At 48.4% G+C, this 21,815-nt stretch overlaps 2 protein-coding genes across 2 annotated transcripts; both read left to right on the top strand.

The window, feature by feature from the left end:
- The first annotated feature begins 1,239 nt into the window (after window positions 1-1,239).
- On the top strand, window positions 1,240-4,561 carry RSPO1 (R-spondin 1). Its single transcript, XM_088531027.1, has 5 exons — window positions 1,240-1,344; window positions 2,281-2,472; window positions 3,273-3,422; window positions 4,053-4,241; window positions 4,365-4,561. The coding sequence occupies exons 1-5, from the start codon at window positions 1,251-1,253 to the stop codon at window positions 4,520-4,522; spliced, it is 783 nt and encodes a 260-aa protein (XP_088387153.1). The 5' UTR covers window positions 1,240-1,250; the 3' UTR covers window positions 4,523-4,561.
- Window positions 4,562-10,731: 6,170 nt separating this feature from the next.
- Window positions 10,732-21,731, top strand: GNL2 (G protein nucleolar 2). The gene is made up of 16 exons (XM_088531165.1): window positions 10,732-10,826; window positions 10,904-10,988; window positions 11,597-11,691; window positions 12,151-12,290; window positions 13,396-13,580; window positions 14,044-14,110; window positions 15,419-15,577; window positions 16,085-16,198; window positions 16,942-17,070; window positions 17,398-17,502; window positions 18,035-18,193; window positions 18,346-18,453; window positions 19,329-19,762; window positions 20,401-20,480; window positions 21,185-21,282; window positions 21,551-21,731. The coding sequence occupies exons 1-16, from the start codon at window positions 10,763-10,765 to the stop codon at window positions 21,695-21,697; spliced, it is 2,169 nt and encodes a 722-aa protein (XP_088387291.1). The 5' UTR covers window positions 10,732-10,762; the 3' UTR covers window positions 21,698-21,731.
- The last annotated feature ends 84 nt before the right edge of the window (window positions 21,732-21,815 follow it).

Consider the following 21,815-nt stretch of genomic DNA (forward strand, 5'->3'; position numbering starts at 1 on the left):
AAGCGTCTGTCCGCACGTCTGCGTCCCGGCGAGCCCTGGGGACGGAGACACCGCCGAGGCGGGAGCCTCCCGCTGACTCTTGGCTCACTGGGCGGTTCCTGCCGCTGTCCCCGCAGAGAGCGGGGCTCACCCCAGCCGCGAGTGTTGTGTAAATACTGCGGACACGGAGCAGGTTCAGCCCGTACCTCCTGAGCGCCCCGCGGACCGGGCGCTGCTGCTATTAGGGCACCGAGCCGGCCCGGCTGCCGCGGGGGCTGCGGGCGCCGTGCCGCGGGGCTGCGCTCGCGCCGGGCGGCTGCGGCAGCCGGTCCCGTCTCCAGCACGTGGTCATGTCCAGCGAGCAGCAAACAGCGTTTATGCAAGCAACTAATTATTAATCCGTAGCCGCGGGCGATGCTGCAGGATGCAAGGACCTGCAAGGCGCCGGCAGCAAGAGCGGTGATCCTGCAGCAGCGGCTTTGAGGAGCTGCCGGCCTGCAGGAATCGCCCATTCCTAGGAGTGTTCTCCTGCTGCTTGCAGCTTCTCCCAGCTCCTCACCACATACCCTTGTCCCACAGCACCCCGATGCCTCTGCGGGAGGTGATGCCCCATGCAAGGCACTCGCAGCACATTGCAGGTCCCGCTCTGTCCCCAGACCAGCCGCCCATGAGCTCGGCAGCGCACAGCAGCCGTCTGCTCACTGCCCAGCCGTGGCCCAGAGCAACGACTGATGCTTTTGGCACATGTGCGGCATCAGCAGATGGCAAAATTGCACGCATTTCGATGGGAATGGCGTGCTCTTTGCTGCTGAGCAGAGCAGTGAGTGGTGGGCGAGCGTGGTGGGCAATCTCCTCCATGTGCTGCTGCTTCAGCTTTGCTGCGAGGCTTTTGTGTCCCCTTTTTTGCACCCAGCCGAGTGCTTGCAGGAGCAATGCAAAGAGCGTCAACTATCTGCCAAAATCACCCTGTTCTCTGTTCTCTTTCCAGGTCCTGGGCACGCACACGGACACGACACACAGCGGGCACCCCCAGCCCGAGCCCCCGGATGGGACTAGCCCCCCGTGCTCCCTATGGGGCTGGTGGCAGAACCACGCGGCCCGCGACCTGAGCTGCCCGTGGCCCACGTTGCCGCTTGCGGATATGGTCCAGCGCCAGGCTCCGCGCGCAGCCGCTCGCGCCTGATCCAGCCCGAGACCCACTAGCAGCAGCAGCGCGAGCTCCCGCGGCCCCGTCCTCCCTGCGACGTGGGGGCTGCCGCGCGGGGGCTACTATGCAGCTTGGACTCTTTGTGGCGGTGGTGTTTCTGAGCTCCATGGATCTGACGGGCAGCAGCAAAGTGCTCAAGGGCAAGAGGCAAAGGCGAAGTACGTGCACAGCGCTCTGCTCCTCTCCCCTCTGTGAATTCACCTAGTGCACAGGCTGCCCAGAGCCCGGCCAAGGAAGCTCCAGGGTGCAGAGCACCTATAGGTGCCCGCTTTGAGGGGGTGCGATCACCCCGGCTAGCTGCACCCAGCATTAACCTGTGCTAACAGGCTCACAGCTGCCGTGTGGGGTTGCTCTCACTCATGCAAGCTGCTTTTCACCTGGCTTCCATTAAAAACAATTTAAGCTATGTTTTATGTAAGTTATCTTATATTAAAGCGGTGAGTGTTGACCTCAGAGGGAAGATGGGGAGCTTGGCATGTGATGCTGCTGCACCGAGCACGGGGATGTGCCGGGGCTCCTGGCACCACGCGGGGCCACGCTCTGGACCTGGCCAGCGGTCCCCAGCCAGCTCGGAGCATCCGCTCCGCGTGGGCAGGGACTGGCTGCGCTTTCCATTTCATTTTCCGCACCCGGAGCCACTGGCATCCCCGGCGGGACCCCGTGGAGCCGCAGCCACGTCACCACTGGCTGTGCCGGAGGGACAGGGAGGTTTTCCCACCTTTCAGCCGGGCATGCGAGCGCTCTGGCATGCCGTGTTCCCTCTTGAGGGCCAGTAAACACGGCATTTAACAGCCACTCCATAAACAAGGATGCTGCTTGCATAATAAGCTAATAAAAATAACCTGCATTCTAGCCTGCAAAGACTGCCCTCGCTTTCAAAACAAGCAGCATTTCGTATGATAATTGAAAGCAGAAAATTCTCAAGACACAGGATTGAGTGTTTTTCTTGGACAGAGCTGTGGCGCTGGGAGCACATCTCTATTTTGAGCGCAGTCCCTGGTGTCACCGAGCACACGTAGTGTAAGAGGGGACACGGTGTCACCCAGGGTGGTGCGGGACGCGGTGCTGAGCGCCGGCTCTCTCTTGCGTTGCAGTTAGCACCGAGCTGAGCCAGGGCTGCGCACGAGGCTGCGACCTGTGCTCCGAGTTCAACGGGTGCCTGCGATGCTCCCCCAAGCTCTTCATCCTGCTGGAGAGGAACGACATCCGCCAGATCGGCATCTGCCTGCCCTCCTGTCCGCTGGGGTACTTCGGCCTTCGCAACACGGACATGAACAAGTGCATCAGTGAGTACCGGTGCCCCGTGCCTTGCCCCGTGTCGGGCAGGATGAAACGTGGCCATCAGCGCCCCCAGGAACCATCTCCATCCCCTGCGGTGCCGTTGCCCGAGCACCGTGGTAGGCGGCATCCCGCGTGGGAGCCGGAGAAGGACGATGCTCCATGTCCCATGGCCAGTCCCCATGCAGGGCTGGGTCCCTTGGGTCTCATGGATAGGGCCGTCCTGCAGGCGCGTGGGTCACTGCTACGAGAACTAGGATCCTCCTTCTCCAAGAGGCAGCAGCAGGAGGGAAATCCTGCCAGCGGCAGGACCTACTCGCACATGTCCCTCGTTGCTGTCTCCTGCCTGGTCCCCATAAAGAATTAGCTCTCTGAAGGAGATCCTTGGCCTGGAGCTGCCTCTTTCGGCCTGAGCAGTGGGAAGGAAACTGGACATGGAAAAACGTGATCATTTCCCTGGCAGCTTTGTGCAAGCCACCTCATGGCCAGCTTTCCGCCCGACCTGGCTCCTTTGCAGCCTCTGCTGGGGCCACAGCTGCAGCTGTAGGCGCTGGATCTTATTCCTTGCACTTTTCCACCTTGGCTGACTGATGCCCAGGCTGAACACGAGCCCAGATCTCCCCCTGGTCCAATTTCGAGCTGGTGGTGGCTGTGGTGGTTCTACAGGCTGCAACCCAGGGCTGTGTTCTGCATGAGCAGCAGAGCAAAGGGGATTGACCCACTAACACATGCGCTGGCACCGGCAGGACGGCCAGAGACGCAGTTTGCTCCCAGCAGGCGACCTGACAGCTTTGTGTTTTCTCCCCAGAATGCAAAATCGAGAACTGTGAGTCCTGTTTCAGCCGAAACTTTTGCACAAAGTGTAAGGAAGGGTTGTATTTGCACAAAGGGCGATGCTACGTCACCTGCCCCGAAGGCTACTCCGCAGCTAACGGCACCATGGAGTGCAGCAGTCCCGGTAAGCGCCGCTCGGGCCGGAGAGGGTCCAGCGCAGGGCCACAAGGATGATCAGGGGCCTGGAACATCTGCCCTATGAGGAGAGGCTGAGAGAGCTGGGCCTGTTCAGCTGGAGAAGAGAAGGCTGAGAGGGGACCTGAGCAGTGTCTAGAAGTACCTCAAGGGAGGCAGTGAGGAGGATGGGGCGGCCTCTTTTCAGTGGCGGCCACCGACAGAACTAGAGAAAATGGCCACAAACTGAAGCACCAAAAGTTCCACAGGAACTTAAGGAAAAAATTTTTAACAGTGAGGGTGCCAGAGCCCTGGAACAGGCTGCCCAGAGAGGTTGTGGAGTCTCCGTCTTTGGAGATCTTCAAAACCCGCTTGGACGCAGCCCTGTGCCACGTGCTCTAGGTGACCCTGCGTGTGCAGGGGGTTGGACTAGGTGACCTCGAGAGGTCCCTTCCAACCTTAAGCATCCTGTGATTCTATGATTCCCTGGTGCGCGCTGCTACTTATGAAGGGCCCGTTTTCCCGCTTCCGCTCCTGGCGTTTCCTCCGGCGGTGTTGGAGGGCACACACGCGACAGCCGGGGCGGCGGGAGGGCGGCGCGGGCCGGGGCAGCGGTGCTGACGGGGTCTCCCCTGTGCAGCGCAATGTGAGATGAGCGAGTGGGGGCCCTGGGGCCCCTGCTCCAAGAAGAGGAAGCTCTGCGGCTTCAAGAAGGGCAACGAGGACCGGACGCGGAGGATCCTGCAGGCGCCGTCCGGGGACGCCTCGCTGTGCCCGGCCACCACCGAGGTGCGCAGGTGCACGGTGCAGAAGAGCCAGTGCCCCGAAGGTGAGTGCGCCGGGCGCGCGGGCGCGCGCGGGGCGGCCCGGGGTGCCGGCATCCGCGGGAGCTCCGGCGGGCGCCGCTCGCTGCGCGCGCCGAGCCTCACTGCTGCCCTTCGCTCCGCCGCAGGGAAAAGAAAGAGGAAAGAGGAGCAAGGAAAGCAAGACAACACCAACGGGAACAGAAATCGGAAAGACACCAAAGATGCCAAGGCTGGCCCCAAGAAGAGGAAGGGCAAGCAGAGGGGGGCCGCGGGCCCCGCGACGCCGGCCAGCCCTGTCCAGTAGCCGCCCGCCCGTCGCCCGACGCCAGACTTGGTTGCTGCTATGGACACGAGAGCTTTACGGAACCAGAGCGCTGTGCCCCACACGCACCGTGACCCACGGACGCGCCGGGCGCACGGACCGCAGGCGCCCAGGGGACCGCAGGGGCGCCGGGCCCGAGCGCCGCGGCTGCCGCTGCCGCGCGGCCCCACAGGCCACACCAGGCTGGGACTGAACCTCTGCCCTTGCAAAGGGTGGAAGCTGCAGCCTGCAGCGGCAGAGCCCCCTTCTCTTCCCCCCAGCCCTTTATTTTTTGTTTTAAGCTGTATGACTTCATCTTTGAGAATACATGTTAAACGTTTGTGATAAGAGGTCAGTGATATCTGCCCTGAATCTGCTTCGAAAAGTTATTTCAAATTTAAAAAACGACAACAAAAACCAAAACGACAACCAGCTTCGTGAGTGTGTGGTTCATGCCTTGGCCCCTATGGAGGCTGGTGTCCCACCGGACTGAGACTCGCTCGTGGAAGGGAAAAGCTTTAAGAAAGTCCCAGGAAACGTTGCCAACTGCATCGCAGCCACAAATCTGTCATAATTCGCTCTCGATCCCAGCTGTGCTCCAATAAGCCCCCTGAGGAATTTCCCATTAAAGGATCCAGTTAACATGCAGCAAATTGAGAAAATGAGAGGTTACAACAAACCACAGGTTGCCTGAACACTGTGACTTTGCTCGGACAGTCTCAGCTCCGCGACTCCGCTCCTGGGCCAGGGACAGGCTTGTCCGTCTGTCCAGACACCGCTCTAACACATGGGAGAGGGAGCGACAGCGGAGACGGCTCAGGCTCTGCAGGAGCAGCCTGGACTTTCGCGCTTAGACAAAACTACTGCTCCCTGTGTCACCAACTGGAATCCCTGGACCAGCACAAGGCTCCTTCCCGGCAGGAACGGACCTGCGGGCGGAGGGACCAGGAGCAGACTGCACTGGATGGAGACTTAGGAAGCCTGGCGTGGGGACATCACGCTGCCTTCCACGTATACCCTCGACGGTGTAACGAGGGGCATATTGCTCACTTCCCCTTGCATTTCGAAACGTGCTTCCTTGATATAAACACCTGCATACACGTAATTCCTGCAAAGCTCCGCAACGGACCCGTGCTCCCGCGGGATGGAGCCAGGTGAGCCCGTGCTTCCCGCGGCGCGTGCCGGGAGGCCGCGGCTCCGGAGCCCCCGCGGGAAGGGGACGGCGGCTGCGCTCGCTTTGGGGGCCCCCTTCCCTGCTTCGAGCCTCGGTGACAAGTTGCCTTCCCTGCCAGGCCAGTCCGGTGCTCTTCCGTGAAGAGCGGGCCGTATCGTGCACTTACGGAGAATTCAGACCTTACGATTCTAGCAAACGACAGCAACGCTCTCTCTTTGCCCTATTCCCTTTGCTGCTCCTTGGGCTTCGTTCAGCATGTGGGAGCTGCATAGTTGTTCCAGCTCCAGAGCTGTACCAAGCTCTCCGTGACTGCTTGCTGGCAGCAAAGCCTTTCAGCCCATCATCCACTTTGTGTTTAAGTAAACAAGAAGCCGTTATATCTTTTAAAGGGGATTCCATTTCAGCACAATGATAAACGACCAGCATACCAAGCAGGGAGAGAAAGAGGTTCTTAAAAGTCATCCTTCGAATTGTTTATGGATCATGTTCAGGCGATTCCTGACGGCCTCCCAGTCGAAAGATCAGATCTCACTTTATTTTCTAGCCTCAGCTAGCCTGTGAGATAAGTATTTTGTTTGTGCCATGGCATTGCATGTAACCAGAATCTTTTTTTTTTCCTTCTGCTATTTAGCAGCAATAATCAGTAACCCTTTCATGAACCTCAGCTTGCTAATTCATGCCCTACTCCTCCTTCCCTCCTGCTTCAGTATCTCAATCCAGTTCTCAACAGGGATTAAAGAGAAGAGAGAGTGCATTAGTAAGGTTTTATACTACTAAGGTTCTGCCAACTGACTGGATTCCCTACAGTAACTCATGTCAATATTAGCATAAATATTTCAAAATGAAACTACCTATAATAAATCAACACAACTTATTTTAAAGAATTTGCTAGAGTTTTTAGAAAAACTGAACTTCTCCTTTCTGTTGTACCCTTTTCCCTTCTCTCTTCCTTTTCATAGCACAACAGGGGAAAAAAAAAGGAGGAGAAAGGCAAAGGAAAGTTTAAAATATATATTAAGAAAATCCAAGATTTTAAAGTAAGGTTGATTTTTAAATGAAATTGTTTTAGAAAAATTAGGAGGAAAATATTTTTAAAAAAAATCTAATTTCTTCCTCCTCTTCTTTTAATCAGCCTGAGAATTGTGCTTATTTCCATTCCCAGAGAGCTGGGTTGTTTACGAATTTAGAAGCATTTTGTCTTTGACCAACTTGATTTGCACGCTGGGCTCAACAGTCCAAATCTGAGACTTCTTTACATGGGTGAACATCATCTCAACTCACATGAACGCTCTCTTTCAGCCCACCAAATAAAATCTGTTGTGGTGTTCTCTCCGTGGCATCACTGTAAAATATGTGCTTCTTTAAATAAATAAATGGGTTTGCTGAACAAGCTTTGTTTGCTTTATTCAGCAACACTGAGGTAAAATCCTGACTCATAAAAAGATTATGTAGACAGTAGGAAAGTCTCTTCTAACGTAATTTTCTACCCACTGCCATCCAGAAGTTAAATGTGTAGCTCTTGGCATGAAGATATTGTTGCTACTGGGCTCTGCAGGGGTTCCTGTTCTGTAGTTGGACGACCTATTTGTGGAACTGGACATACAGTTGCTAGATATATAGGCAGCAAGGTAGATAAACCATAATCAGAAACTCATTTGCACAGAACAAGCCTTTATTTATACAGTCGAGAATAAGCCTTTATTTATACTGTTGAACAAATTGATGTTTACCCACTGGACAGATTCCTACCCCAAATTTGCAGGTTGGTTTCTAGGCAATTTACATCCCTTTTTTACTTCTTAGTGCATAACGGGTGGCAAAAGGCAGATCGCATTTCCAGCTACAACTGTGGCATTGGCACTGTTTAATTTCTATCTCATTTGCTGAGATTTAGGAGCTGAGACAGACAAATTTCACCAAACACACGCTGGTTGTAGCATGGTCTTGCCCTCTCTGTGTGATACCAATCCATACTCTTCATTGGTGCAGTCAAATTGAATGTGTGCACACATACCCCTCAGGCAATAATTTACTAGCCTTCCACCTCCACGGAGATGGAGGCAATGTATATACTTTTTAGCTCATGTTTATGTTAAAATGATTTCTCACTCAGAAGAAATCTTTGTTTTGATTAGAGGAAACATAGTAGTACAGAGAAACCGGTTATTCTTAATACTATTATTTGGGTTATATTGTCTGAAAACATCAGAGGGGATATTTCATAGTAAGTCAATGGTCTTCAGAGAAAGAAGTGTCAGGCCTAACACTTAAAAAAAAAAAAGAAACTTTATTAAAATTACAAAAATACCAGGTATATATATAATAATTCACTATAAATAAATAATTCCAGTGGCATTTATACACATGATAATATATCCAACTTAATGCCAAACTATAGTTTAGATGAAGTAGTTTGCCAGAATCTCCAGGATTTTTGAAGGGCAGCAGGACCCTAATGGAAAAAACAGACAAACAGGTAGATAATTTAGTTACTTGCAGCAAAAGCAGAGCGGCTGGTTAGACGCCTGCCTATCTTTCAGCATTGACACATCTGCAAAAGGCCACAGGGGATCTAAAGAGACATTAGCCTAAAACACATGGTGCAGCCTATATTTTGCACAGCTTCTAGAAAAGCAGCCCGCTTTCATGACTATTAAAATCATGCCACAAAAGGAATATCTAAATCCAGAGCAATGAGATCTGGGAATGCTCCTGTTTCTTCTCGTACGGAGTCACGGAGCCTCGTGGTGTCTCAGCCCTGCCCCTCCTGCAGGCTGTATCCCCAAAAACCGATTCCTGGGGAACCGAGTTGCCAAAATGAGCGTGGTGTTACGCAGTCCAAGGTATCTTCTGCCAGGGCTTTGGAAGGTTTGGAAGGGCAGCTCAGAAACCCAGTTCTGCCTTTGTACTCTGCAGGGAACCACTGCAACAGCGAGAGTAAGATGGCTGATGTTGCCTATTAAAATAAAACAAAGTAGCTCAATACCCCACTGAAAAACTTCTCCGAGTACAAGTCCAGTCTTGTTCTGAAGTCTTGGAAATCTATTTTTCCTTCATTTAATTGACAAAATCTGTAGATCATACAAGGAAGACGATCCCTGCCAAAAATCAAACATCACTAGTTTTTAATAATACAATGGGAATAACCCCTTAGAACATATGTAATTATGGCAATGAGTCATTTTGATGGCATCACATAACCACATTCACTGGGGTTTTGACAAGGAAGAGGCCACATAAAACTCGAAACGATCGCAGCTCAACAGCGGTCGGGCTCAGCTTGTCGATGGAGCGGGAGCGGTTTGGTGGATCCGCTGGGGCTGGCGCGGATCACGGAGCCCCCGGCCCCATCTGGTGCGGACAGCGCTCCGCTGGAGCCCATGGAACACGAAGGAAAAGAAGAAAAGAAAAGTTAAGAAATTAAATGAGGGATTTGGTTCGGCATCGCCGGCGCACTGCGCATGGTAACGCAAGGCGTCCGCTTCGTGCGTTATCAACAGCTACGGCGCCGCGATCCCGCCTGGTAACAACCGCAGCGTCATTTGAAACACCAAAAATTCCATAGGAACTTAAGGAAAAATTTCTTGACAGTGAGGGTGCCAGAGCACTGGAACAGGCTGCCCAGAGAGGTTGTGGAGTCTCCTTCTCTGGAGATCTTCAAACCCGCTTGGACGCAGCCCTGTGCCACGTGCTCTAGGTGACCCTGTGTGTGCAGGGGGTTGGACTGGATGATCTCTAGAGGTCCCTTCCAACCCTAAGCATTCTATGATTCTATGATTCTATGATTCTGGTCAGGAAAAGTGCGCCAGGAGAGCGCGGCCGAGGGGATTTATCCCAATTCGAATGCAATCCCATACGCACAGAGCCGTGTAGGTCTTCCTTTAGGAGACGCAGGATTGCGGCCCGCTCAGGTTTGCACAACGGGGCCATATGGAGAAAGTGGCGCTGCCACGTGGTGCCAACGCCAACAAACCCAGCGCCCGGCGCGGGGCCGGTCCAGTAAAAGTTCTGTGCAGCAGCCCCCGATGTCTGAAGGCAGCTATTTCTATTCTTTCAAAGAAAGAGACAGTAATTTTCTGGCCACTTTCCAAGATATTTTGTTAACAATAAAAAGAGTGTTTTGTTAAGGAAAATGAAAAAAGGAGTGGGGGAGAATAGGGCAAGTATTACTCAACTATTTAGTCTAAAATCTGAAAATCAAAAGGATCTTCTGACAGATTGATATCAACCCTAATAGAAAACACACTTGTCCTGGGAAAACTCTTCTACATAAGCCTCAAGTGTGATAGCTTAAACAATTATCTGCAATTTGGAATTAATTTTTTATGCCCACATCAATGTGTATTTTTGAAAAGCCCAAGGCACAGATAATTCCATTAAGAGGAAAAACAGAAATCCTAGGCTTAACAAAAACAGGCCCAACACTGAAGCCTGCCATCTTACAAAACATCTCCTGAGTCCCAGCTAATTGGGAGGACTTGGCCGGACAGGGACCATGAGCCCTAAGGGCAAAACGCCCCAAATCCCAGGGGAGCAAAACCCCAGGGTGCAGCCGCTGCTCCGGGTGGGCCAGAGCGGGTGGCCCTGGCCCGGTTGCGGTACCGCCCCGGGCCCCCGTGCTGGGAACGACGGGGATGACGGGCCTGGCGGGGGGCGAGGGGCCCAGGCGTCCGGGAATGGGGCCCAGGAGATGGGGACCCCATTTCCCCTTAGCGCAACCCTATACGAGCCAGTGGAGAATCCACGATTCCCCCTTGGGGGGATAACGAGGGGCCCAGGCGTCCGGATTGGGGTCACCCGGAGGGGCCCAGGCGTCCGGGAGCCCCGTTTCCCCTTAGCGCACCCCTATAACAGCCGGGGGGGGCGTTGCCATGGCGACGCCGCGCGTTGCCATGGCGCCCGCCCCGGTGGGGCGGGGCAACCGGGGCGGGAGCGGCGCGCGCGGCCGGAAGCGAGGAGCCGCCGGAACTGACGGACGGCCCCGGAAGTCCCGGTAGCGCGGCCGTGTCCCGGTGCGGCGCGTGTGTCCGCCCGTGTCCGCTGCGCCCCGTGTCCCTCCCGGCGCCGCCATGGTGAAGCCGCGCTACAAGGGCCGCAGCACGGTGAACCCGTCCCGCGCCAGCACCAACCCCGGTACGTGCGGGGCCGGGGCGGGCGGGCGGGGGGCGGTTCGGAACCGGGCCGCGCCTGAGGCCGCTCTGTCTCCGCAGATCGCGAGGCGGGCGCGGGCGGCCACAACATGCGGGACCGCGCCACGATCCGCCGCCTCAACATGTACCGGCAGAAGGAGCGCAGGTGAGCGCGGCGCCCGGCCCCGCCGCCGGCCCGCGCCGTCCGCAGGGAATTTACCCAGGGGGGTTGTTGGATGGGGCTCCCGGGTGGCGCCTGGGGTGTTTGTGGGGGAGTTAGACCCGCGTTTGCCCGTCCCGTGGTAGCTTTTGCCCCGTCTGAGGGTGCGTTACTGCGCTGCGGTGTCCCCTGGCAGGTCTCATAACGGTGCTCGGTTGTTGTGCCCTGGGTATTGGGGTGTGGGGAACTGTTGCCCAGTGGATCTGCAGTGAGTGGAAGCCCTGGAAATTCTTGGGAAAAGCAAAAACTCCTGCGCGTGGGCGGTGGTTGCAGAGGTGGCGGCTGCTGCGTGGGCCGTGGCGAGGCCGGTTCTGCCCCGGGGGCCTCGTCCCAGCATGGGGACCCACGCGCTGGTTCCGCCATCTCTCCTGTTCCCATGTTGAAGCCCCTCTGCTTTACAGGCCGCGCTGCCCCTCGTAGCAATTCCAGGGAGCCTTTCCAGACTATTGGGCTCTGTGGATCCTTTTGGAGGGACTTCTGGTCTAGCAGCTGCGTTTGCTAGAGGGATGGGTGCTGCCCGTGAGCGTTTACGTGTGTTCTCATTTGTCACTCAGAAACAAACGTGGCAAAGTGATTAAACCTCTGCAGTATCAATCGACAGTGGCACCAGGCACCGTTGCGAGAGTGGAGCCCAGTATTAAGTGGTTTGGTGAGTTTTTCAGCTTTCAGCCTTGACAAGCTTAAACTGCTGAACTCTGTGTTTGGAGGGTGGGTTTGTGTCAGGGTCCAGGCTCTGTGCTCTCCAGGACAGATACCAAAAGTGAAGGGGCCTCTATAGGTTGGGGTATAGGGCAATATAAGATGATGGGATATGTAGCATCCTGTGTGTGTACCTCAACATGCAGTGTGGGGTTTCTGCCCACTGCTTTAGAGCGTGTTTGTTTTGTCCACTTTGGATGTTTGGGCTTGCCTGTATGCATGTGTGTGTGTTGTGGCTTATGTATGTTAGGTGCAGTATGTGCCCTCGGTTTTTTGTCACTGGTATTTTTGTTGCTGGATGGAGAACTAATGTTTTGGTATTTATTAGTGTACCCTTGACTTTGGAAACAGTTATCACAGGGAGTGGTGCTGTGCAAGAGATATGCATGTGTATATGTTTTACATGCAGGAAACACTCGCGTGATCAAGCAATCATCCTTGCAGAAATTTCAGGAAGAAATGGAAACTGTCATGAAAGATCCTTACAGAGTGGTGATGAAGCAAAGCAAGTTGCCAATGTCCCTCTTCCATGACCGGATCAAACCTCATGTGTGTGTTGTTCATCTGTGTAGGATGAAGGCTGGGTTATGAGCATGAGCTACCGTGAATATTTTCTTTCCTTTGGAGATGATGCTGCATGTGCTCAGCTTGGTGAAATGCTCTTTGACACCCTCTGCAAGTAGGGGGATCATTTAGGGCAAATCACCCCCTTTTCTGGGTGGGGAAGGATGTTCCTGAGCCTATCAGTTGGACAGCAAATATAAAGGCAGAGATATAGCATATTACTTGCCTGTATTTTGTGAGAAGATCTGTATTATTTATAAGGAATTCTCATTTTCTGTTAGGAAAGTGCCAGCTTAGGACGACTATGGCTGCTTCTCACCTCATGTTCTAACATTTCTAATAGCTCATGTCATACTTGAACCTTTTTTTTGAGCCAGCTTCACCCTGCTAATGCTCTTACGTGATGAATTTGAACTCCAGTATGTACTTTTTATCTTGAGTCAAAAATTCTTCTGCATGTGAACTTTATGGCAAGCAGATCAAGTTTTTTAATACTGGGCTTCTTTTGTGATGTCTGAACTATTATTTTGGACTCCTGCTAGATGTTTTTCACATGGAAACTTTCCAGGTTTATGTAATAACATTTTTCTTTAATTTAAGTAAGCTTTTTATCAGAAACTAGAATGTGCATTGCAAAAACAAACAACTCCTTTTAGTTTAAATTATACGCACTTCCAAGAAAAGTTGGCATTCATTACAGGCATTAAACCCTACAATTTTGACTGTAATTACCCTTGACAAAAATCTGAGAATCTGGCGAGATTTGTGCACTTGTTAGAAAAACAAGAAATGATCAAAGATGGCAGCTAAATTTTCATCATTGGAGCCTTAATTGCATTTGACGATGTTCACGGCGAAAGAACTGAAGCGTAGTTCTGGCAAGTGCAATGTGTTTTGTTGCTTATTAAATATCCACGCTTAGTTTCTCAAAGATTAAGTTGGAAAATTCAAACATTGTTAGGAAAATGCCTGTAACTCTTGTCAGGGCTTGCAGAGTAGCACTGTGCTAAGGTCTTGCACACTGCATGTTGTGAGCCTGGGCGGGGGGAATAGTTTATTTGTGTTTTTTTACCAACTCTTCTTTTGTTAGACCTCCAGAGTTCACATTCTTGACACAGAAACATTTGAAACAACATTTGGCCCCAAATCGCAGAGGAAGAAACCAACTCTTTCTGCAAGTGATGTGCAGTCTCTGCTGGAGAATGCAGAAGCCTCAACAGAAACTTATGATCAGGACAAAGACCGGGACCTCGTGACAGAAGACACTGGTGTAAGGTAAATAGCAAGAAGTTGTTTATTGTTCACGCTTCTGAACAGCTTGATCTTTATTCAAAAAAGAAGAAGTTTTCTAGTGGCATCCCTTGATATGAATATGAGCATGTGAGGAGTATACAAGCAAAATTTGACTGGCATTTTATAACCTTGTTTTGTTCCTATGTATTTATGGTAGAGGTTGCTTCTATGGGAGCCTTCATTAGTAATTCATCTACTTTTGCGTGTCTGACTATCCCCAAACCCACATTTTGCATTAGACAGGAAACCAAATAATGTGTAGATATAACCCTCTAAACCAGTATGTGTTTGTAGAATCTTTCTGTAGATGGGTGGGTTAAAGAAATAGCCAAATCTTAGCTCTCTGTTATTTGGGCCTTACTTCCTGTGCCTGCAAATGACTTTGGAGAAGATGACACTGTAACTCTTGCTGCGATTGCTAATTTCTCTGGTAATTCCCTTCCAGGGATGAAGCACAAGAAGAAATATTTAAGAAGGGACAGTCCAGAAGAATCTGGGGTGAGCTCTACAAGGTAGGCAACACTTAATGATTTACAACAGACACACATCTACTTTTGTGTGTCGCATGGTTCTTTGGTGTTGAAAACTCCACACAGCAGCAATCAGAGAAGATCTGAAAGCCTTTTAGTAATAGATCAGCTCTGTGTTCAGGAACCGTTGATACAGTTGAATTTATTTTCAAAGTTGGCTAGAAACATTAACATTTTTGTCATGCAGAAATGTGCCAAATAGGTAACTGCTGTTTTCCTGTCAGCCTAATTGAGCTGGCTGGCTTGAAACAATACTTGACTTTTTTTTTCTCCCTTTTTTTTAAGCATTGGTCTAGTACTAATAAGGTGGGGGAACAAGAAGAGGGGGAAAGGAAAGGTAGCTGTAGGAGGGGGTAGAGGTTCTGCCTCACTTCATTCTGGAGCTCTTGCCCTAGTATGATAAACATCCCCCAAAATATAATCTAGAGAGAGACTAGCATATGCCTTTCTAGGATTCTTGGGGCTTCACCACAAATAAACCTTTTGGATATCCTTAAGTTTCCTCAAGCTAAAAACATCTGGCAAATTGACAGTTTTCTTTTCTGGAAGGCTCTGTTCCTTGATTCCCGTTGAGTCACTCCAACTACCAAAGGAGTGGAGACTGTGGAAGAATCGGGGTCATAAGAGCACAGTTTGCATACAACCAGTAGCAGTTAGATGTGAAATTGCTTGAGTTCTTGCTCTGGATTTCTGAATGTAGCTTAAACCCTTCCCTTTTAGATCTAAAAGTGCTGGGAATGATAGAACAAAACAGATCTCAGTAAGACGCTGCCAAAAATGCAGGAAATAGCTGTGAAACAAATTCACTTGGCTTGAAGCAAGTCATAAAACGACAGCTCCCTGCTGTAGATGCTTAGTGGGCTAACAGCAGGTTTCTAGTTGTGTGTTTCATATTGATCCAGAAAACACTTTTTATATCATGATCCTTTATGAAATGGCAGGATTGAAGTGCCGTGAAATGGATGGAAGACACTGGTTTTTGTCTACTAAAGCAATTAACTTACCCCTCTTGGTGCAGTTTTTACTTTCCCAAGTACTATGGGCGTCCTGCTACTGCATAAGAACAAGTAAACACTCTTGAGCTGTCCAGCCTGGCTGTGGGGGAGTGTAGCAGAAGGGAAAGCAAGGCTTTGGTGAATATTAGCCTCGTGTGTATGTGGAAAAATAACAGTTGTTCATCATGGATAAAGGCTTTTAGCTAAATGATGTCTTTTAGTAAATCACTAGTTTTGCTTCTGGAGGTACAGATGTCTTAGCCTCTGTAATGTCCTTTTCTGTGTTGCTTTTCAGGTGATAGACTCGTCGGATGTTGTTGTTCAAGTTCTTGATGCCAGAGATCCCATGGGTACTCGCTCCCCTCATGTGGAATCCTACCTTAAAAAGGAAAAACACTGGAAACATCTCATTTTTGTCTTGAACAAATGTGATCTTATTCCGACTTGGGCTACAGTAAGTTCTGTTACGCCTTGGACTCCTTATTCCTTTTGTAGTTTCTCTTCTAATTCCATTGCCAGGACTCATGCTGCTCTCAGAGTGTAATGTAACAGGGGGTCAATGGGAACTCTCTGCTTCTCTGCTATAAAAGTAGCAATTACAATGTAAAACTGTCCAAGTTTGGCTCAGTCAAGCAACAGTTGTCAGCCACAAATTCTCTGCTTCCTCTGTCTGGATTTAACCATTCAGCTGATGTCTCCAGAGTATGTAAAATCTTAGTCCTTCTAAGATCCATATCCACCACAGCTGGTCTGTTTTATATTGTTAAGATAATTAGTTTTAGCTAGCAGTGAAGGCGTTTTTGGGAAACTCTGTCTTTTATACAAACAATAAGTCGATGCCTTCAGCTGTTAAGTTGATGAAATGCTTCAAAGGTTCTTACATAGTAATTTTCACAGTCAGTTGCTTGCAGGACTCATGTGAAGCTCAGGATCCCTAACTCAGTTATGTTTGTCTCTTCAGAAGCGCTGGGTTGCTGTCCTCTCTCAGGAGTATCCAACACTTGCTTTTCATGCCAGCCTCACAAACCCTTTTGGCAAAGGAGCCTTCATACAACTTTTAAGGCAGTTTGGGAAGGTACAGAACTTTGTGGTGTTGTGGTGTGTGGGTGTGTTGTTTTTGATCATTTTCTCCTAGTGAATAGTTCCCTCTAGAACGCTGCCTTCGTTGGAGAGCAAATGGAAAATGTTCCTTGCTGAGAGATGTTTTTCAAACTGAGCAGATCCAGTAAGAGTTACTTTGACCACAAATCTCTGGTCTAGGTTTCTTCTAGAAAGACTATCCCATTGATGCTTCTGAGTAACACTCCATGTCTAAGACTGGTCTGAAATATGTCCCTTTCTTAATGTCTTGCATGTATTCTGTTAAGATATTTTTCATTTTAAGTGTCATCTTCTTGTGGGGGACACTTCGTTGCCTTGGTTAGATTATTTGCTGTCTTCAGCTTCTGTTTGTATTTGCTTGCTTTCTCAACCTAAATGGCTTCTAGCTTAGGGCATCCACAAGTAATTTTACAGCAACAAAGAATGCAAGGGGTTCACTTTTCCCTTTTGAAATAGGGATCTGGAAATATTTTAAACACTTGGAGTTCTTGAATGATCTGTTAGTTGTACCCTTATACATTTCTCATAATAGAAAGGAGCTTTTTATGTATATGTGTGTGTGTGTATATATATATTTATATATTTCTGATATACTTTGAAACTGACTTACTATCTTCTTTATATTAAAAACTAACTGCTGAGCTTTAAGTTTAGAGCTTGAAGAATAACGCTGTCTTTCTCTTTGAGTTATTAAAAAGATGTGTTATCTCTTAACAGTTGCACTCTGACAAGAAGCAGATCAGTGTGGGTTTCATTGGCTATCCAAATGTTGGCAAAAGCTCAGTGATCAATACCTTGCGGTCAAAGAAGGTCTGCAGTGTGGCCCCCATTGCAGGTGAAACAAAGGTAGGAAAAAATCCCTATATATGCAATAAAAACTAATTCTGGGAGTGCACTGCAGGAAGCAGAATTTATGTAACGATGGCTGATGTTGACTGAATGCTATTTTCAATGCAAATTAATATTTTGCTATGTTAAATCTAATATTAACTGCTGTGTAAGCAGCAAGGTGCAGCGTATGTTGCTTAGCTAACAAATATGCTCGAGTTACCATGTTTTTGAGTGTAATACCAAGTTCCTAAGATACCTCCTGTATGTTGTTACCACACATTTAAAAAGCAGAACCACTAGTTGTGATGGAAGGAGGTACCATGGAGCCTGTTGATCTTTCAGGTGTGGCAGTACATTACCTTGATGCGGCGGATTTTCCTCATTGACTGCCCGGGTGTAGTTTATCCATCCGGAGACACAGAAACGGACATTGTGCTGAAGGGAGTGGTACGTAGCTGCTGGAAATGCTGGGAAGTCTTTATGGTTGTCAGTAGGGTGGGTTCAGAGACACTAATAAGCACTTCTACCTTCCAAAGTAACAACTTTGGGATTATTATTTATTGTAGACTTTAGAAAGGGATGCTTACTAGAGCAGAAAGTTACTTAATGTATCTCTCCAGAAGCCTGAGCAGTCTGTACAGTTGTTCCTTTTTACACAGAGGGGATGTTTGATTCATCATTAAGCTAAATTAATTTAATAGTATAAAGGAGATGGTGGCATCTGAGCCTTAGGTCATCTCCCTGAAATATTTCTGGTGCAGAAACTGTCCCACATTTGTATATTGAAAAAAAGAAGAAGAAGAAAAAAAAAAAACTCTTCGCTTCCTAAATTTTAAGTTATCTGAAAGGAGGGTGGGAGTGGTGAAAGAATAGGAACTGAACTTTTGTCACAGATAGGCTTGCTTAAAGCACTTGAGGTTTTTGAACAAAGACCCCTGTTGATGTTCCAGAGGGCTGACTTTCTGCCATTTGTTTTTAGGTTCAAGTTGAAAAGATTAAGAGCCCTGAGGATCATATTAGTGCAGTGTTGGAAAGAGCAAAACCAGAGTACATCAGAAAGACATACAAAATTGACTTCTGGAAGGATACAGAAGACTTCCTTGAGAAGCTTGCTTCTAGGACTGGAAAACTGCTAAAGGTGAGACAACTTTTTTCACCTGCAGGTTGGAAAGGGTATGCAGGCCATGGTCCAGCACCGAACACATACTCAGTGACAGGAATATGGGGAATACAAAGTTGGTATGTTTAGTTCTCCAAATGTGGACAACAACTATTACTGGGTTCTTTCAGGGTGGTGAGCCTGATGTGCAAACGGTGAGCAAGATGGTTCTCAACGACTGGCAGAGGGGCAGAATTCCATTCTTTGTGAAGCCACCTAATGCAGAAGCAGGTCCCCAGGTGAGAATGTGATTTAATGCTCTATCCCTGTTTTGCAAATACAGGAATCTGTCTTGAGTATATTCACACACTTTCACTAGTGTTCACTGTTGTAACTTGGGCAGTGCATAGCTCAGGTTCTGCTTTAATCTGCTATTCAGGTGGCACTCACATGAATTTGGTAAGTACACAGAGAGGACCAGGTAGCTGTGTTCTGCTTCACACTGAGCCATCTTACAGTCATCTTGCTAGCAGAAATGTCAGTAATTATCACAGCCTTCAGTGTGCTTTTTTTCCAGAGAGATAAAATCAAAATTGCTCCCATGAGACTCTGTTGCTAGAGAATGCTCTGTTTTGCAATAATGTCAGACCCAATTTTGCTATTACATTTCATTACATCCAGCCTGATGTGCTGTGCAGCAACCAAATGCGAATTGCTTTTATGATTAATCCAGAATCATTAGAACTTCTTGATTTGTTTCTAACACTTGAGGCGGAGGGGGAGTCCATTTTTTAATTGTTCTCTCTCTCTCATTTTTTTTAACCATTGGCTCTTTTTCAGGGATTGTTTTTATGTGCAGTCATACCCATATCCTTCTGACTCCTAAAGTAATTTTTGGAATTATTTATAATGCTTTCAGACCTGTGCCGCCTTTCCCCCACCAAGAAATGAAATGAAGTGGGAACAGCTAGGATTCTGCATTTGAAGGCACTAATTGCTTAAAGATCAACTTTCTGCCCTTTCTTCTTTCCATTCCTGGAGGCTGATGCCATTTTAAAAAAAAAATACATAGCAGATCCAAGATGCCTGAGACGCAAAGTGCATATTTGTGTAATAGGGAGATACTGCGTCAGACTTTGCTTGTGGCTAATATATCCTTTACACTTTCTTGTAGCCTCCTGTGTCGGAAGAAGCAGTAGCAACAAGCCAGGATAAGAGGGAGGAGAAAATCTCCGAGCCGGTAGCATCAAATGTGGAGCCAGCAGAAGAGAAAAACAACACGGATGGTGAAATTAAGCAACTTATGTCACACGTCCGGCAGAACTTTGGGAGGATTAATGTGGCGCCTGAGTTCTCAGAAGAAGACCTGGTTCCTGTAGATGTGTCAGGCTTTGAAACAGACAGCGATTCTCCTGCAGAGGAGGAGGAGGAGGAGGAAGAGAAGGAAAACGAGCAACAGCAAGACTCTGCAATAGAGGGGGAATCACAGTCAGCTGTGCAAGATGCCAGGGAGAGCTCCAAGGCAGTTATTAAGGCTTTGGAGGAAAAGATTGCAAAATGCAAAAAATTCCTGGATAAAGCCAAAGCCAAGAGATTCTCAGCAATAAGGTATCTAATTCTGCTCAGTGACTCATGTATTCCACAGGGGAAAAAAAACAAAATGTGCTAATTAATGTGGTTCTGCTGTAGTTGCATTCTGTTCATGACTTGCTCTACCGGTTCCCTGTGTGTTAGATTTGCCCCCGTATTTCTAGTTTAGCTATAAATATTGCAAATCTGGATAAGCAGCAGGGCTTTTTTTGTTTTTTGAAATACTATTTATAAAGTTTTCTAGTTGCTATCCTAATCAAAAACGTTCTTGCCTTTGGAAAGCTGCTGCTTCGGCTGTATATTACAAACCTCTTGGTACTCTAGTAGCAATAGCATTTCCTTGGATCTCTTTTTGATGTTGTGTTTGTTCTTGGTGAAGATCGAGTCTGGTGTTTTACTGGAAATGCCACCTTGGTCTCCACGCTCGTGCATGTGTATCCTAGTGGATGGAGCAGGCTCCGTTTTGGCAGAGCTCCCTCCTCACAAGTCTGCACGAGTCCAGCAACCCCAGAGGGAGGAGGAGTGGAGTGTGTTTCCTAGGTGCACAGCCTGGCTTCGCTGGCAGGCTGTTAGGAGGATTTGGAGGTGCCTGTTCCTCAGAGATGGCTGCGTTTTGAACTATGACATTGTCTCATTGCGTGTTTTCTTTCTTGTAGAATCCCTAAACAGCTGAATGAAAAAGTATTTGCAAGATCAGAACAGAAGTCTGAAGAACCCAAAGAAAACGAAGACAGAGGTAAACCAAGAGACCAAGATATAATCCACGTCATTGGAAATCCTAAGAGCAAGAGAAGAGAGGGAGTTGGAGAGAGAGTTCATTAGTTCCTGACCAAAAATTCTTTCTCTGAAGCTATATAAATCTGTCTGCCACTTACCTGAGGGCTTCCTGGTGATTTTCCACTAGCCTTTTTGCAGAATGCCTCTCTCTTTAGTAAGATAATACGTTGTTATGTCAGTGAGTGAGGATAAAGTGAAGACAAATGTTGAATTCTGAACAAAATGGTGTAACTAACAGATTGGAGTCTGAGCAACTTCCATTCCACATGGTGTGGAAGGGTTTTTAGAATGGTATAAAAGCATAGAGATAAAAGCATGGTGATGGATTCCATTGTGACTTACAAGTGTCTGTGGTTTCCGTTTCCAAGTATGATTGAAGGCAAATTCAAATTCTGGCAGGATGAGATCAAGTGATTTATTTATTTATTTATTTTGCTAGGCTTGCACAGGGCTCTAAGCAGCTTGCTGCTGCAGACAGCTTTTGTAGTGAAAACTTGAGTGATTCTCTGGTAAGGAACAAGTCTGCTATTTTGGAAGGAGCTATTCTAAATTCACCAGAGCAATGCTCTGCTGAAATAGGCAGAGTGGTGACACAAGCAGTCAAGTTCTGCAAGCAGAGGGGTTTTGGAAGGTGCTGGAGTATGTGACCTGTGTTGTTTGTAGGCTGCACAGAGAAGAAGAGAAAAAGGAAAGCAGAAGAGGAGGAGGAGGATGATGACCATTTGACTAAACAGCCCTGCAAGAAACTCACATCCAAAGAAGTAAGTGGGATCTCCTGTAGTAAAAAATGGGAGGAAGAGTAGAGCTAGCTTTTTTGCATGGATTGCCTGATACAATTTAAGAGCTTTGAGACTTGAAATTCCATATAGTCATATGAAAGATGCTTGGTATGAAATTATATCTTATTTCCCTTAAAGTACTCTATGTACACTGAGTACCCATTGGAAGATTGCAAACACATCTGGCTATGGATAATGTGCATTTGCTCATGAGTTTTGCTAATGCTTTTTGATTTGTTTGTGTTCGCAGAGGAGACGAGCTGAGAGGCAGCAGCGCTCCAAGAAAGTTGGAGTTCGGTATTATGAAACCCACAATGTGAAAAATAAGAACAAGAACAAGAAAAAAAGTGGCTTGGAGGGACAAAGATCAAAGCACAAGAAATACAAACATAAGTAGTAACTGCTGGTTCTATTAAATTTTACATAAAACAGTTCTGGTATGCAGCATTTCTTTTATTTTTTTAATATAAAACTTATAGTTCAATTCAAAGTCTGGTTTGATTTGTCTATCATGT

This window comes from Tinamus guttatus, unplaced genomic scaffold (genome assembly GCF_059628265.1).
Source record: "Tinamus guttatus ecotype Peru unplaced genomic scaffold, ASM5962826v1 Tinamus_guttatus_pri_ptg000397l, whole genome shotgun sequence".
NCBI lineage: Eukaryota > Metazoa > Chordata > Aves > Tinamiformes > Tinamidae > Tinamus > Tinamus guttatus.

Excerpts from the sequence above, each read along its gene's own strand:
- RSPO1 (XM_088531027.1), top strand. The coding sequence starts at position 1,251 with ATGCAGCTTGGACTCTTTGTGGCGGTGGTGTTTCTGAGCTCCATGGAT. Across the intron at positions 2,473-3,272 it reads GGACATGAACAAGTGCATCA|AATGCAAAATCGAGAACTGT; the intron begins GTGAGTACCGGT and ends TTTTCTCCCCAG. Across the intron at positions 3,423-4,052 it reads CATGGAGTGCAGCAGTCCCG|CGCAATGTGAGATGAGCGAG; the intron begins GTAAGCGCCGCT and ends TCCCCTGTGCAG.
- GNL2 (XM_088531165.1), top strand. The coding sequence starts at position 10,763 with ATGGTGAAGCCGCGCTACAAGGGCCGCAGCACGGTGAACCCGTCCCGC. Across the intron at positions 17,503-18,034 it reads ACATTGTGCTGAAGGGAGTG|GTTCAAGTTGAAAAGATTAA; the intron begins GTACGTAGCTGC and ends ATTTGTTTTTAG. Across the intron at positions 21,283-21,550 it reads AGAAACTCACATCCAAAGAA|AGGAGACGAGCTGAGAGGCA; the intron begins GTAAGTGGGATC and ends TTGTGTTCGCAG.